This window comes from Oncorhynchus masou, chromosome 18 (assembly GCF_036934945.1).
Source record: "Oncorhynchus masou masou isolate Uvic2021 chromosome 18, UVic_Omas_1.1, whole genome shotgun sequence".
Taxonomy (NCBI): domain Eukaryota; kingdom Metazoa; phylum Chordata; class Actinopteri; order Salmoniformes; family Salmonidae; genus Oncorhynchus; species Oncorhynchus masou.
This window is the reverse complement of record NC_088229.1, coordinates 46,613,006-46,629,757: the sequence shown is the minus strand read 5'-3', so window position 1 is coordinate 46,629,757 and position 16,752 is coordinate 46,613,006. Positions and strand designations below refer to the sequence as shown.

Sequence of the window (16,752 nt, the reverse complement as noted above, 5' to 3'; positions counted from 1 at the left end):
TTGAACTGATTTAAGTTTCCCTGCATTAAAGTCTCCGGCCACTAGGAGCACCGCCTCTGGGTGAGTGGTTTCCTGTTTGCTTATTTCCTTATACAGCTGGCTGAGTGCGGTCTTAGTGTCGGCATCTGTCTGTGGTGGTAAATAAACAGCTACAAGTATAGCTGAGAACTCTCTATATTCTAGGCGGGCAAAATCTAGCTCAGATTTCATGCACCAGCTTTTGTTTACAAATCTGCACAGACCGCCCTCCCCTGCTCTTACCGGAGTGTGCTGTTCTATCCCGCTAGCTGAATATCCATGTCGTCATTCAGCCACAATTCCGTGAAACATATGATATTACAGTTTTTGATGTCCCTTTGGTAGGATATTCGTGATCGTACCTCGTCTAGTTTATTGTCCAATGATTGGACGTTGGCGAGTAACATTGACGGTAACTGCAGCTTTCCTGGTTGCCTTCTGCGGGTCCGGACGAGGCATCCAACTCTTCTTCCTCTGCGTCGCTTCCTTTTGCAAATAATTGGGATGTCTGCCCTGTGGGGTGTTTGGAGAATATTGTGTGTCCTGCTTGCTGCTGTTGTTGTTGAAAAAATCTTTGTCTAAGCCGAGGTGAGTGATCGCTGTCATTATATCTAGAAACTCTTTTCTTCCGTAAGATACGGTTGCAGAAACATTATATAGAAAATAATTTACAAATATCGCGGGAAAAACATAATAGCACAATTGGTTAGGAGACCGTAAAACAGCGGCCATCTCCTCCAGCTCCATTTTGTTCTTAGGCAAAATTGTGAGTGAGCCCACTGCCTTGGCTGAGAAGTAACCCCACACATGAATGGTCTCAGGATGCTTTACTGTTGGCATGACACAGAACTGATGGTAGCGCTCACCTTGTCTTCTCCGGACAAGCTTTTTTCCGGATGCCCCAAACAATCGGAAAGGGGATTCATCAGAGAAAATGACTTTACCCCAGTCTTCAGCATTCCAATCCTTGTAACTTTTGCAGAATATCAGTCTGTCCCTGATGTTTTTCCTGGAGAGAAGTGGCTTCTTTGCTCCCCTTTTTGACACCAGGCCATCCTCAAAAGGTCTTCGCCACACTGCGTGCAGATGCACTCACACCTGCCTGCTGCCATTCCTGAGCAAGCTCTGTACTAGTGGTGCCCTGATCCCGCAGCTGAATCAACTTTAGGAGACGGACTTTCTGGACTTTCTTGGGCGCCCTGAAGCCCTCTTCACAACAATTTAACCGCTCTCCTTGAAGTTCTTGATGATCAGATAAATGGTTGATTTAGGTGCAATCTGTGAAGCCCTTTTTGTGCAAAGCAATGATGACGGCACGTGTTTCCTTGCAGGTGAACATGGTTGACGGAGGAAGAACAATGATTCCAAGCACCACCCTCCTTTTGAAGCTTCCAGTCTGTTATTCGAACTCAATCAGCATGACAGAGTGATCTCCAGCCTTGTCCTCGTCAACACTCACCTGTGTTAATGAGAGAATCACTGACATGATGTCAGCTGGTCCTTTTGTGGCAGGGCTGAAATGCAGTTTAAATGTTTTTGGGGATTCAGTTCATTTGCATGGCAAATAGGGACATTGCAATTCATCTGATCACTCTTCATAACATTCTAGAGTATATTCAAATTGCCATCATACAAACTGAGGCAGCAGACTTTGTGAAAATGTATATTTGTGTCATTCTCAAAATTTTGGCCACGACTGTAGACCCTACTCTAGCACAGAAGCAAGCTGCAGTTTCCATGCAACTAAGGGGAGGGGTGGGGGACATTTTTCTTCCCTTCACACACCTCCAAAGACTTGTGAAAACCTCCACAACCAAGGGAACCCCCCCCCCACCACACACTAACTTTGGAAATCTTGAATATTTATCACAATCTAAACACCTACACAGATGCACACTTAGCAACAAACACCCCAAAAAACCTCTGTTACCCTTTATCTGCCTGCCTCTTAAATTCGGTGTGTGTGCTCTCTATGCCTAGCTCTAAGTGAGGGAGATGCTCTTTGATGTTCCAGGGCACTGAAACTCTGTTCACTACACTGCAGCAAAAACTCCCCTCTCTCACTAAAAACCTCAGCCCTGTTCATTTTGGACCGATATGCTTTTTTGTACGTGGATTACACATTTTGTTGCAAATCATTTTTTGTTTAATTCCCCCAAAATCGAAATATTTCTCCAAAACTGGTGCCTCTGGCCGTGCTTTGGATAGGCAGGTGTCAAACACCATCACATAGGCCTAGCCCAATTTGATTTCTTATATATTTTACCCCCTTTTTTTCTCCCCAAATTCCATCTTGACTCATTGCTGCATCTCCCCAACAGGCTCGGGAGGCGAAGGTCAAGTCATGCGTCCTCCGACACATGATCAGCCAAGCCGCGCTTCTTAACACCCGCCCGCTTATCCCGGAAGCCAGCGTTCACCTGACAACCGAGGTCAACCTACAGGCGCCCGGCCCGCCACTAGGAGTCGCTAGAACGCGATGAGCCAAGTAAAGCCCCACAGACAATCCCTTCCCTAACCCGCTGGGCCAATTATACGCAGCCCTATGGGACTCCCGATCACGGCCAGTTGTGATACAGCTCGGGAATGAACCAGGGTCTGTAGTGACGCATCTAGCACTGCGATGCAGTGCCATAGACCACTGCGCCAAGGCCGAGCACAATTTTTATCGAAGGACAGTCCAGACGGGACTGTTTTATACATTTTTCAGGGGATTTGACATTGATGGATGGTGTCTATTTTTGTCTGTTAGGTGGAGAATGACTTCATCCTGCTCCTGGAGAAGGAGATGTTTATAGAGCAGTTAAAGGATATTGTGGACAAGGCTGAGGACATGCTGAGTGAGGACACGGAGGGGGAAAGGATTTCTGACCACGTGGGCAGTCCCCAGCAGAGCCACGGAGCAGTCCTACTGGGGGGAGAGGTGAGGAGGGATGGAGGGATTTTGAAGTAAGAGTTATCGGGGAGAGGTGCAAGTGGCCAGTCTCAGATGTATTGTCCAACACTCAAGATTACTTAGTGAGCAGTAGAGGTCGACCGATTATGATTTTTCAATTTAGCCTTAAATCAATTTAGCCTCAAATAAATGAAACATGTTCAATTTGGTTTAAATAATGCAAAAACAAAGTGTTGGAGAAGAACGTAAAAGTGCAATATAATATGTGCCATGTAAGAAAGCTAACGTTTAAGTTCCTTGCTCAGAAGATGGGAACATATGAAAGCTGGTGGTTCCTTTTAACATGAGTCTTCAATATTCCCAGGTAAGAAGTTTTAGGTTGTAGTTATTATAGGACTATTTCCCTCTATACCATTTGTATTTCATTAACCTTTGACTATTGGATGTTCTTATAGGCACTTTAGCATTGCCAGTGTAACAGTATAGCTTCCGTCCCTCTCCTTGCTTCAACCAGGAAAACAACGACAACAGCCACCCTCGAAGCAGCGTTACCCATGCAGAGCAAGGGAAACAACCACTCCAAGTCTCAGAGCAAGTGATGTTTGAAATGCTATTAGCGCGCACCCCGCTAACTAGCTAGCCATTTCACATCGGTTACACCAGCCTAATCTCAGGAGTTGACAGGCTTGAAGTCATAAACAGTGCAATGCTTGATGCACAATGAAGAGCTGCTGGCAAAACGCACAAGCCTGCTGCTGCCTACCACCGCTCAGTCAGATACTTGTATGCTTGTATGCTCAGTCAGATTATGTGCAAAGCAGGACACGCTAGATAAACTAGTAATATCATCAACCATGTGTAGTTAACTAGTGATATATGATTGATCGTTTTTTATACGATAAGTTTAATGCTAGCTAGCAACTTACCATGGCTTACTGCATTTGCGTAAAAGGCAGTCTGCCAGCAGCATACCACCCACCCTGCATACCACTGCTGGCTTGCTTCTGAAGCTAAGCAGGGTTGGTCCTGGTCAGTTTCTGGATAGGAGACTAGATGCTGCTGGAAGTGGTGTTGGAGTAGGAGGAGGCCCTCTTTCCTCTGGTCTAAAAAATATCCCAATGTACACTGCCCTGTGTAGGGTGCTGTCTTTCAGATGGGACGTTAAACGGGTGTCCTGACTCTGAGGTCATTAAAGATCCCATGGCACTTATTGTAAGAGTAGGGGTGTTAACCCCGGTGTCCTGGCTAAATTCCCAATCTGGCCCTCAAACCATCACGGTCACCTAATAATCCCCAGTTTACAATTGGCTCATTCATCCCCCTCATCTCACCTGTAACTATTCCCCAGGTCGTTGCTGCAAATGAGAACGTGTTCTCAGTCAACTTACCTGGTACCTTTTTTTTACCGGCCAAATCGGTGTCCAAAAATACCGATTTCCGATTGTTATCTTCTTGATCGTACCCATACCGGATCCGGTATTGTGAATACAGCCTCAGGCTCATTACCATAACGCAACGTTAACGATTTATGAAAATCGCAAATGAAATGAAATAAATGTGCTAGCTCTCAAGCTTAGCGTTTTCTTAACAACACTGTCATCTCAGATTTTCAAAATATTCTTTTGAACCATAGCAAAACAAGCATTTGTGTAAGAGTATTGATAGCTAGCGTAGCATTTAGCGGGCAACATTTAAAATAAAAAAAACAGAAAAGCATTCAAATAAAATCATTTACCTTTGAAGAACTTCGGATGTTTTCAATGAGGAGACTCTCAGTTACATAGCAAATGTTCAGTTTTTTCCTGAAAGATTCTTTGTGTAGGAGAAATCGCTCCGTTTTGTACATCACGTTTGGGTACCAAAAAAACCCGAACATTCAGTCATCAAAACGGCGAACTTTTTTCCAAATTAACTCCATAATATCGACTGAAACACGGCAAACACTGTTTAGAATCAATCCTCAAGGTGTTTTTCACATATCTCTTCATTGATATATCGTTCGTGGAAGTCTACTTTCTCCTCTGAATCCCATGGAAAAATACTTGCAGCTGAAGATGACGCACCAATTTCGACGGAGGACACCGGGCGGACACCTGGCAAATGTAGTCTCTTATGGTCAATCTTCCAATGATATGCCTACAAATACGTCACAATGCTGCAGACACCTTGGGGAAACGGTAGAAAGTGTTAGCTCGTTCATGGCGCATTCACAGCCATATAAGGAGACATTGAAAAACAGCGCTTCAAAAATGTTGTTCATTTCCTGTTTGAAGTTGCATCTTGGTTTCGCCTGTAGCATTAGTTCTGGGGCACTCACAGACAATATCTTTGCAGTTTTGGAAACGTCAGAGTGTTTTCTTTCCAAAGCTGTCAATTATATGCATAGTCGAGCATCTTTTTGTGACAAAATATTGTGCTTAAAACAGGCACGTTTTTTTATCCAATAATGAAATAGCGCCCCCATAGATTCAAGAGGTTATGAAAACTTGAAATCGGCCCTAATTAATCGGCCATTCCGATTTAATCGGTCGACCTCTTGTGAGCAGGACAGCCACTGCCAAGATAGAAACGTCGTTGCTGATGGGACACTTTTGGCTAACCTAATTTGTCAGCCGGGGCCAACACAGTGACATTGTTGAGAGAACCCTTTCAAGCTTCATTGTCTCCAAGTTATACCCTTGACTGCCAGCCATTTCTAACAATTCTCTCCCTTTTTAGGGTACAAAGACGGCTGCACCTAATTCACCACAACTTGTGTACCAGCAGAACGGTAGGGCTTCGCTACCTCCTGGTGTGAAGGTGAAGGCTTTTGCTCTAGCCCAGCTGTAACATCGATACAGAATATTAACTAATCATGTTCTTCAAATTAGTTTTAATGATTCATGTAACAGATAAGTTAGAACAAATGGTCTTGCAGGACCCCTAATATACAATCTTCTCTCCAACCCACTACAGATACATTACATAGTACATTACAGCCTCTCTGTGACTCTGGTGAACCTCAGACACAGCACATTTCCTGCCTCAGTAGATTTGTATGCTCTGGGAGGTTATTGTGGTCAGGAGTGATGGAGAGGAGGATTAGAGGATGACTGGGTTATATCTCTCTCTAGCTCTCAATCGCTCTTTGCTTTTACATCTCTGTCCTAATCGTCCCTCAGTCCTATCTTTGCGTCTCCCCCAATCAATCTCTCTATCCCCCATTCTCTTCCTCTAAACATAATTTGATAGAGATGCTCACAAATTCATATAAACTATCTGTGGATCATCTGCATTTGAGTGCATGTCTCTGTCTTTCTCTATAGAGCTATCTTACTGTTGCTACTAGATCTGTATCTATGAGCATGTTTCTTTGTCTGTGTCCTTGGCAGTCCTCCACACTGGGAAGCGCTGGTTCATCATCTGCCCCGTGGCCGAGACGCCCACGCCAGACAGAGAGAGGACTTCATCAGACACCTCTACAACCAAGGGTGCACACACACACCCATCCATACACACACGTACACACAATCAAACGTACGTACACACACGCACACAGCAGAGTGGGTGAATAAAGCTGTGTGTTAGTGTCTGTGTATGTCTGAGCTAATGTGTGTGTTGTATGTGTGCGTAAGTGTCAGTTATGTAATGCAAGTGCTGCAGTGGCTGTGGTGAAAGGTAGGCTTTGCACTCCAACTGACAGAGCTCTGATTGGGGAAGACAAGTGATGATGCAACACACCAACAGGACATATATCTCCTTGACTCCAGTCTTTAACTCCTTCTCTTCTCACCTCTCTCCCCTACAGAGGCTCCTGTCACATCATTGTCTAGGTCCAGTTGCAGTACTACTCCGCCAGTGTCTGCCCCAACTCCTGTTCTTGCCCTGACCACCACACCCCCTACTCCAGGCCCCTCTGCACCTCAAAGCTCTGCCCAGTCTCAGGACACCAACGTAGGCAAGGCCAGAGTTCAGCAGCCCCAGGCCTCTGGAACCAAACCCTCCAGCACCAGTGCTACGACTGCTGCCATGGGCCGCCACGGCTCTCTTTCAGGCAGCGAACCCTGCATCTCCATGGTAACAGACATTCCATGCTGCCCCATCGCCCCACCTGTGTCCCTGGATGTGAATGGGGCGGGACATAAAGGGGTGAGTGGCACTTCCTCATGTCTACCCAATCAGGAGGCCAGCCTGTCAGGAGACCCGCCCCCTCCCCTGGACTCCCACCAGCCAGTGGTCCTGCAGCAGCCCTATGCCATGCCAAGCATGGTGGGAGGAGGAGGTGGAGCCAGAACACCATCACAGCCCCAGAGTCCCGCCCACCAGGCGTCCCAGCAGCAGGATGGACCTGGGGGGTCTGGGAGTGGAGGTGGTTGCGGCCTGGGGGAGTCTGATGGAGAGGGTCCGCCCAGGGTGGAGTTTGTGGACCGTACCATCAAGACTCTGGATGAGAAGCTGAGGAACCTGCTGTACCAGGAGTATGCCCAATCTGCTCCCTCCAGCACCGCCTCCGACTTCCAGGGCTCCAACACAGAGGGGATCACCTCTCCCCCTGTCTCTGACTGCCAGACCACCTCTGGGGAGGGTCTCTCCTGGAAGGGAGAGGTGCTGGTAAAGATGCACTGTGTGTCTGTGTCCGCCAGATATTCGGATTTGGGCAGCAGCAGCATTTTATCTGATGGAGGGGTGTGTGTTTGTGTGAATCCTTGGTGTAATATTGATTCAGCCATTGAATGTAATCACTGGCCTTTAGTGTGACTGATACTGCATTTAGCAGAGGAAGTGCAGCTCAGGGCTGCTGGCCAGATAGTCCATTATACTCTGCACCCCTGGCAGTTTGATCTCTGATGTGGGTTGAGTGGTGTGTGTGTGTGTGTGGGGGGGAGGGGGGCGATATGTTTAGACAAAGCAGGCATCATAGAAGGATAATGGCTAGACTGATTCACAAGTTTTTTTCATTCAATATTTATTTCTCATTTTCAGCCTCAGATTCCTGAGCGTACTGATAGTTTGGGTACACTGAGTGACTCTGCAGGTAAATTACATCACAAACACAATTTTATATGCTATATTATGTATTGTGTAGTATTCATTTGTACTATTTAGGATAAACCCCCAAAGTGATTCCTACTTTTTAAATGTTGACCTTGAATTGTATTTTGTTAAGGATTGTTGAACAGGAGAGACTTTGTGGGCAGTTCCAGTTCCTATGTCTCCAAGAGCCGCTTTCAGGTAACATCTACTTTAATCCCTCTCACTTAAACAAACACAAACATTCTGAATACAAACTCTCTTCAATAAACTACATTTGACTTTGATTAAGGTGAATACGTTTTATGTAACTGTTTGTCCTCAAGATTTAGATCTATTATATCAGTTAATTGAGAATTATTCAGTTTACTCCCTATTTTTAATTTTTTTTAAAAAAATAGTTTATTCAGATTCTATTTGATCACTATGTCCTTCTCCAGATCATCCCCACTCCTCCGGACGTCATCCGTCGTTTAGAGAAGGGCAGAAGTCGCAGTTCCCCGGCTCCCTCTAGTGGTTCAGGGGGCTCTCGCGCCGCAGCCAAGGGGGGCAGCCCACGAGACCAGGGGTGTATGGTCGTGGGTAGGTTCTCAGTGATGACCGCTGAAGAGGGTGCGGAAAACGCCCCCAAACCCCCCTGTAGTAACCGCTACTCAGCCCCCCCAGACTTGTACCAGGACACCACCGCCTCTAGCCCCAACGCCACCCCCAGCCTGCTCCCACGTGCCCACACTGCTGACGCTGCCACCAACCATTCCTTTCACTTCGACTCTGACTCGGGGGAGGAGGACACCAGCAGTTTAGCCCCTCCCCTTGCCCACCACAAGCCTCCGGCTCATGCCCTCCCGGAACACAGCGGAAGTGACCTCATGAAGAGGGCGGTGGCCTTCCTGCGCCGCACTGGCCGCAGCAGTGTGCAGAGTTCTGATTCGCCGAGCCGGCAATCCGTGGTAGCGAATGGCCACTCTGTCCTGCCGCCTGGACCCGGCCATGTATCATACGTCAGCAGTGACAACGACTCTGAGTTTGAGGATGCGGACATGAGGAAGGAGCTGCAGAGGCTGAGGGAGAAGTATGTACACACATATGCATTCATAGTCGTACACACACAAAGGGTCTAAGTCAACCCATTGATATATAGCAAACTATTAACCATTGTAACCTTCATAGCCCTGGAAAGGTGTGTATCCCATTAAACACTGCTAGTTAGTGAACTTTTAAAATTGTACGAGACAATATAAATGACAGTTCCTGTCCCGGTTAAAGAGAGAAATGGAATACATTGTAGTATGCAGATTTTCCCTTTCTCAATCTCACTCTTTTTTTCTCCTCAGACACATGAAGGAGATCTCTGAGCTGCAGGCGTTCCAGAGAAGTGAGATAGAGCGTCTGTATAAAGAGCTGGGGAAAGCCCTGCCGCCTGGTGTAGGCCTGTTGCACGCTGCTCCCCCTAGTGGCCGCAGACGCAAGGTCAGCAAACACAAGCTGAAGGCAGGCAAGCTGCTCAACCCCATGGTGCAGCAGCTGAAAAACAACCTGAATACCACCACCACCACCGGTGAGGGGAAATGTGTCAGAGTGGTGAGAAGAGGGTAGAGGGGTGTGTGGTGGATAGAGTGAAAGGTGGGGTGAGGAGGAAAATAGTGACATGTCTCTGTGAGAGAGGGAGGGAATGGAAGAGAGAAAGGGGTTTGTGAGCTGTCCTGAGAAAGGGGAACTGAGTGAGGAAGATTGGGAGGATTGGAAATGTGGTAATAACAAGAAATGAATCACCAATTCACCCTAAAGCTGCTTCTGGCTTATCCAGTATTTCTCTCTGAAGGTGAGAGCGCACCGAGCTCGTCTGGCTCTCCAGCTAAGAGCTCCATTGTGTCTGACGGCTCGGCCCGCTCCAGTGGCAGCAGCAGTACCAGTGGCACTCGGCCCGGCAAGGCCCCAGAGCCTGTCCAGACCCAGCAGCCCTGCTCTCTCAAGGGCTCGTTCTCTTCTGACAACATCTACGGTGGAGGCATGGCCACACACGTAGGCCCAGGGCAAGGTACCTGCACGCACATGCATGCAGGACAAGTACACACAGTACACGTCCACAGTGAGGAGTACCACACACATTTGGTGCTTAGTAAGCTTCAAACACACACATAGGATTCACGCAATATACCAAATGCAAATACACCCAAACACGTGTCACTTACTCAAACACCCATTTGTACTGAGGAACAACTAACAACTCAGCTTAATCTGCTGTAGAATTCTAAACTCTCTAATATTCAAAGTTGTGTCTAAACCGGAGGTCTCATTAGTCTCATAAGGGGATGTGGAAACTGCCACATTGAAAAAAAAAGTAATGATTGTCAGTCTATTGAAAGCTAATGTTTTTAGGCAAACGTATAAAAGGGGGTTCCCCTCATCACACATTTTTCTTCCAAAATACCGCCACGATACTGCATGACTTCTGAGGTGTCAATGGAAGCTGTCTTCAAGCACTGGTCACAGATCAGTTTAACAGTCCTCATGGTGAAGGTCAGGATGAATTTGGGAAAGTAACCTGATCTTAGACCAGTGCATAGTGATAACTTGTCCATTTAGTGAATGTGAGGGCTGTCTCCTGGTGCTGGTTTAGCCCATGTGACTGTACCCTATACTGGTGCTGCGGCTATTAATGGTGGGGGGCTATTAATGCTGTGCACTTTTACAGAAGTATTTCTCTCTTTGTTTCTTCTCTTCTTCCCTCTTATATTAATTTTTACAGGCTGGACGGTATACCACCAAACGTCAGAGAGAGTGACCTATAAATCTAGTAGCAAACCACGTGCTAGATTCCTCAGTGGACCCGTGTCTCTGTCCATCTGTTTGTATTTGTTATTTTCTACTTTTCTCACTCATCTCATCCCTCTCTCTTCTCTTTATTTCACTTCTATCGACCAGACAGTTTTTTTTTGTGTTTTAGATAGTGGATCCTCCCCTCCGTGTCCCCCAACACTAGCATATGTCAGCTATTTTGTATGTCCTCGTAGCTTTCTCCCCCTCAGCCCTAAGTTGTTCTGGGTTTAGACATCCCTCCATGCAAACGCTTTGTGCACTGCTTCTGGCTTTAAACAGACTCCAAAAGCATAGTGTATGTCATAAAGCTCATCTTCTCCAAAGATTGGCTATGCTAGACCCGAAACCTGAGCGAGTGTGTTTGTCCGCCAAAGCTTTTGTATCCTATGTGTGTTTTAATTTACTCACTTCCTTAATTGTGAGGCGCTTCAGCTCAAGTCTACAACCCCTCTGTATACCAAGACTAAAGCCAGCTCTCCCCTGATAGCCCCGCCAGGTTCCATAGAGGCTTGTTGTGGTAGAGGAGGTGCCTCTTTCTCAGTCTCTCATGTCTGGGAGGACGTGCATGGTGCAGACATGCGGGGGGGGCAGGGCACTGTTGGAGACTGGCTCCTGCATAAAGGCTGTATCATCAATACGATCTACTTCGGTCTACTCCTTCTCCTGCATGTCTTGATATGCGCTGACTCTGATGTGCTCAGGCTATAGTATCGCTGTGCTCTTCGGGTTCAGATTTTTGGGGTTCCTTTTATGTTTCACAGGTATTCTTGTACTTACTGGTAGTTGAACTGTTCTATGTTTAGAAATGAGCTTCAGGGATCTCGTTACTCTACTACTTACAGCATGGATCATTCACTAATTTGTGTGTCTACTCATTTAAAATGATTATATGCAAACAGTATAGTTTCTTTCAACATTGCCATCCATTGTAACGTTTAACATACCATGTACAAACTGAAGTAAAAGGAGCCTGAAATATTGACAGTATTACTGAAACAATGACTTATTCCAAGTACGTTTTTAAAGGAACGTTCTAGACATGAAAATAGGACATGACAGGGTTACTAGGACCATATAATAGGAAGGTCTGAGTGACCTATGACAGTGACCTACTGTGGTCTTCACCAAACCCCCTGTACTGGACTGTGGACCAGCATACCCAGGGCCTAGGCTTCTCTTTGTTTTCTAGGCCTCATACATTTTCTTTTCTTTTGGAGTGACAGCACAATTTAAAAGAGTCTTTCCCCCACTCCCATTACTTCTCACTGATTTTTAAACCTCCTTCTCCTCCTCTCCTTTTTTCCTCTTGTCTCTCTCCCTAACTGATTTGATAGCTGTGTGTGGCTTTTCAGCAGCTTGTCCACAGACCTGCAGTGTGTCCCGGCCTAACTGTTTCTGTCTCTGTGCTGTTTTACCTTCTTATAGGGTCCACACTGAAACGACTATGTCTAGGCAAAGAGCGCAGTAGTAGTAACTATCTCATTTACTTTCTTCTTTCTCTGTCTACTTTGCTCTCTCTTTTTCTCTCTGTTGGCATGAGCAACCTTGGTTAATATTCACGTGTTGAGTTTGGCAGTCTGAAAAAAACATGCCAGGTGTTGTTGTTTGGGCTCTGTTGCACGAGGAGTGTCACCTTCATGAATTTATTTTATTAGTTTTTTTTGTTAGTGCATGGCGGTGTTTGTGCTGAATAATGTGACGTGTGGTTGTTTGTATTAGCTTTAATGGTTTCTGTTTGTCTTACTGTGGTGGTGGAAGGGGGTTGGTTGGGTGGGTTGTTGCGATTCAACCATGCTGTAATCCTTTGGCTGCTAGGTTTGAGAACCTACACATTTGCTGACCAGTTGAATGAGATCACATGTCAAATACACATTTTTGTCAGCTGATCTTTCTCCACAAAACAATTACCACTCAAAGTGACATTTTAAGGTCTACTTTTAGTTGACCTGTTTTATATTTGAATAAATATGCAGGCTCTATAGAGGCTGATGGTGGTTGAAGTGCCATAGATAACTGTAAAAGGCCTAACCGCAGCCAATCGATTCCATCGGAAGGGTTTAACTGGGCAGAGTTTACAAATCTTTCTGTGTTCTAGGGTCTTCTCACGGCGCCAGTGCGACTCAGATGGCATCCAATCAGCAACAGCCAGCAGCTGTCCCCAATCCTTTGCCATCTCCTCAACCAATGACGGTGCTAGCTCAGGCCCAGACAAACAACAGCAACAACAAGAAACCAGGTACTTTCACGGACGACCTGCACAAGCTGGTAGATGATTGGACAAAGGAGACGCTGGCGGCCACACAGCCGCGGCCCTCTCTGAACCAGATAAAACAGCAGAGACGCATGCAGGACCTGGAGGGTCTAGCCGCGCCCCTGGGAGGAGCCACGCAGGAGGTAACTGGCACAGAGAAACACATCAAAAGTCTAAAGACTATCACCAGTCTGAAACACTTTTGGGAGTTGCATCCCTTCTCGCTCTCTTTACCTGATCATGTGAAAATCAGTTGACAGAAGTCCGTGTAATGTTAAACATCCCCTCTGGTTCTTCCAGGTGAGATGTCCCATCCCTCCAAGTAAGTTCCAGCTGCCTTTGTCGTGCCCGCTGACAGCTGCTTTAGGCCCAGCCATGCCCACTGCCCTGAGCTCCAACCCCTCTGCCATGCTCCAGCCCGGGTACATGGTACCAGCAGGCCCCTACGGAGGGGTGGTGCCCAGCCCCCTATACCCCCAGCAGTGGTCTGGTATGCCCAGCCCTGTGGGGATAATGGGGGCAGCGGGAGGGATGCCCTACCCCACCATGGCCAACCCAGGGGTGCAGGCCTACCCCCTGACCCTGCACAGCCCTGAGAACGTCCCCAACACCAGGACTACCTAAAGTGACAACTAGCACCTCCCTGCACCCACTAAACCCCTATCTCACCCCATCGCCCCCGATGCTCAACAGACTGCCCCCAGATGTTCCCCTCTATCCCAGCACACTCACATCAGGACTGCCTGACTAACATATTTAACTAATCCTGTGTTGCTATCCTAACTCAACTCTGTTCTCACTCCAGGGTTACAATTGTAACGAAATCAAACTCTTAAAAACTTTTAATAGAGTGATGGGCTGAAAAATAGAGTAAAGTAGGGCCCACACAATTAAATGCTCCAACAAATGGCTTATGGGTCATTCCACCTCAAATCACAAGAAAGATGATTTCGACACCCTGATTGTGCTGAAATATTTTCTGTAGTTAGAAACCTGATATTAGCATTCCTGAAAATGTTTTTTGAGATATAATTTGATCTCTGAGAAATTAAGCTAATTGCACAAAAATGTGCCATTTTAAATGTATATGATTCATATAATCTTCAATAAAAATAGTACCTAACATCCGATTTGGACCATAATTCTTCATGACAATTAGTAAGACGTTGGTATACAATAAAATGATCAAAAGCCACCCACGGACCCATGTGAATCTGGTGACAGCTTTTTCCTCTTTTCACAGAAATTAGCCTTTTGAAGTCTCTTGCATTATTTGAATTTTATATTGCTTTTTTTTTACATTTAACCTTTACTTAACGAGGCAAGTCAGTTAAGAACAAAATATTTTTTACATTGACGGCCTACTGGGGAACAGTGGGTTAACTGCCTTGTTCAGACCGACAGATTTTTACCTTGTCAGCTCGGGGATCCTTTCGGTTACTGGCCTAACACTATAACCACTAGGTTACCTGCCGCCCCATTTACCATCGATTTAGTGTGAAAGTACTCTGTTTTTCCCACTAGATGCCACTGTTTCTGCTACTGCCACACCCTTTAATCAATTTTGCTGGTCTCTTGTCTTTTATTAAATGGATCACAACATCTTCTTTGTAACTTTTTGTAGAAAACTAATAGCTTTTGCTCATGATGAAAATAAATTGTATGGAAATCCTCACAATTCAAGCAAAGTCCTCCATTAAAGTAATTGTTTGTCCTTCTCTTAATCTGTGTCCAGGAAACAGCCCCTCTGTGTGTGGTTTATTCCATTAAAAAAACGTTTAAGATTAGTTAGGTCATTCCTGTTGAACAAGCAAACCATTAGGCTACAGCAGTTCTAATGGTTTCAATGTCATGGTCTCGAATGGTCTTTAATGGTGAAAGTCCTAAACATAGTGTTTTGTAATTGTATGGTGTTGGGTTGTAATGGTAAATGTCACTTATCACACTACATAGAGATGTTTTCTAAAAGTATTCTTTTTTAACATACAAGTGCAATGGTTTAATATTTTATTTTATTAGGATTGTCACATTTGCATCACCAGCCAATTCCTCAAGTTTTGGGCTTGTAGGAAAAGTCTTCATATTGCACATAAGGACAGGCCTCTCAGGGGGCTGCCATTTGTTGGACTATTCAAGAAGAGTTATAGGTTGAAGCATTACGTTTCTAAGAGAAGGACAAACTGAATTGCTTTCATGGAGGACTGGCTTGAAGGATGACTGGCTTGAAGGATGACCACACAATCTATTTTCATCATGAGCTGTTTTTGTTCTACCCAAAGTTGCAAAAGAAAATGTTGTGATCCATTTAATAAACACGAGAAACCAGCAAAATTATTAAAGGGTATGGCAGTAGCAGGAACAGCAGCATCTAGTGGGAAAATGCTGGTACTTTCACAATTTGTGGTAAGTAATACAAGCTACTTCAAGGCTAATTTCTCTGAACAGATTCACAAGGAATGCATTACATGGGATGAAGAAGCAATAATCCAAGCCGCAGCTCCATACTACTTGTCAGACATAGAGAACTGATACTGTATACTTGTTGTTGGGGTGAGATTGGTGTGGGGGTTCTGTGGGTGACCATGTTATTGGATTCCTCATGTCTTACTCAATGATAGGTAGAAGTTTGGTCCAAATTGGATGTTGGGTACTATATGTATTGAATATTACGTGAATCCTATCAATTTTAAAGGGCTAATTTGGGTGCAATCAATTTGCTTAATTTCTCAGAGATCATTTTTTATTAACAAAATAGTGTTGCGGGTATGCTAATCTTATCGGTTTCTAACTATAGAAAGTATTTCAGAACAATCTGGGATGGTGGGTGTCATGGCTTGCTGAAATGACATGGAACGACGACTGTGTTGGAGCATCTGGTCCCTACTTGACTGTACTACTCACCCCCTCCAGTATTTCTATATGCAGGATAATCCTGCTCCACTCTTCTCAGATTGTGGTTTGATGCTTTATTAAAGAGCAACACATGTGTAAATAGCCTGTGAGTTTGTAAATATCCTGTGTGCGTGTCAATATACTTTATACAGCACCGGGAGTTTTCCTGTGTGTATGTATACGTGTGTACAGTATAAATGTTCTGTGTGTGTCTGAGTACCTACTGCTTTTAGCTTTGGTCTTGTCTAAACTCACAGCCTTACTTTATAATATCAGCGGTCACAAATGTGATGTTTTCACCAAATCCGTCATAAACGATAAGTAGTCATGTTTTCAGATTGATTTTTATCGTTTACTAATGTTTTGTCAACCTTAAAACACTAGATTAGAAATTAAAATTCAATGGTTTAAGATGATGGGGCAGGAGACCTGTATTTTAAAGTGAAGTTCTCTGAAGGAGTGTAGTGCCTTGAACATTGATTTTTCTTTCTGCATTTTATTTCGCGGTGGCTTTGTCTTGTTTTTTTTCTTCTTGGTTTACAATTGAATGCCCTTGTAGCACTGCACTGTTAACACAGTATATGCTTTTATTCCAGTAATAAAATCATGTTTTTAATCTTTGTTTACTCCCCACCCCTGTGACATTTAGAACACCATAGAGGTGAGATGTACAGTTGCCCTGTGGGAATAGACAGTTGATGTACAATTTTTAAAAGTCAAAACTCACTCATTGGGCAGTGGGTAGTGTCCTAGGCATAGTTAGAATTCTTAGAATTAGCGTTCCCCAGTGGGTGGACCAATTTAATTTTCATTCTATATTTATAGAATGAGGGGAACCATTAGTGTCCAGCTCAGAATGTAGCAG

The 16,752-nt window shown here is 45.1% G+C and overlaps 1 protein-coding gene across 4 annotated transcripts in view; it reads left to right on the top strand.

The window, feature by feature from the left end:
• Positions 1-15,324, top strand: part of LOC135504712 (serine/threonine-protein kinase WNK2-like) — a 118,217-nt gene extending 102,893 nt beyond the window's left edge. The window contains exons 18-30 of one of the 4 annotated variants that reach the window (XM_064923518.1): positions 2,771-2,941; positions 5,633-5,684; positions 6,286-6,384; positions 6,702-7,504; positions 7,877-7,928; positions 8,061-8,125; positions 8,365-8,996; positions 9,259-9,482; positions 9,747-9,962; positions 10,674-10,772; positions 12,170-12,214; positions 12,840-13,138; positions 13,296-15,324. In XM_064923518.1, the coding sequence (XP_064779590.1) occupies positions 2,771-2,941; positions 5,633-5,684; positions 6,286-6,384; positions 6,702-7,504; positions 7,877-7,928; positions 8,061-8,125; positions 8,365-8,996; positions 9,259-9,482; positions 9,747-9,962; positions 10,674-10,772; positions 12,170-12,214; positions 12,840-13,138; positions 13,296-13,619 (3,081 nt within the window). In that variant the 3' untranslated portion in view covers positions 13,620-15,324. Of the gene's footprint in view, positions 1-2,770; positions 2,942-5,632; positions 5,685-6,285; positions 6,385-6,701; positions 7,580-7,876; positions 7,929-8,060; positions 8,126-8,364; positions 8,997-9,258; positions 9,483-9,746; positions 9,963-10,673; positions 10,773-12,169; positions 12,215-12,839; positions 13,139-13,295 lie in introns of all 4 variants that reach the window. The other 3 variants (XM_064923516.1, XM_064923517.1, XM_064923519.1) reach the window with 3 other exon arrangements.
• The last annotated feature ends 1,428 nt before the right edge of the window (positions 15,325-16,752 follow it).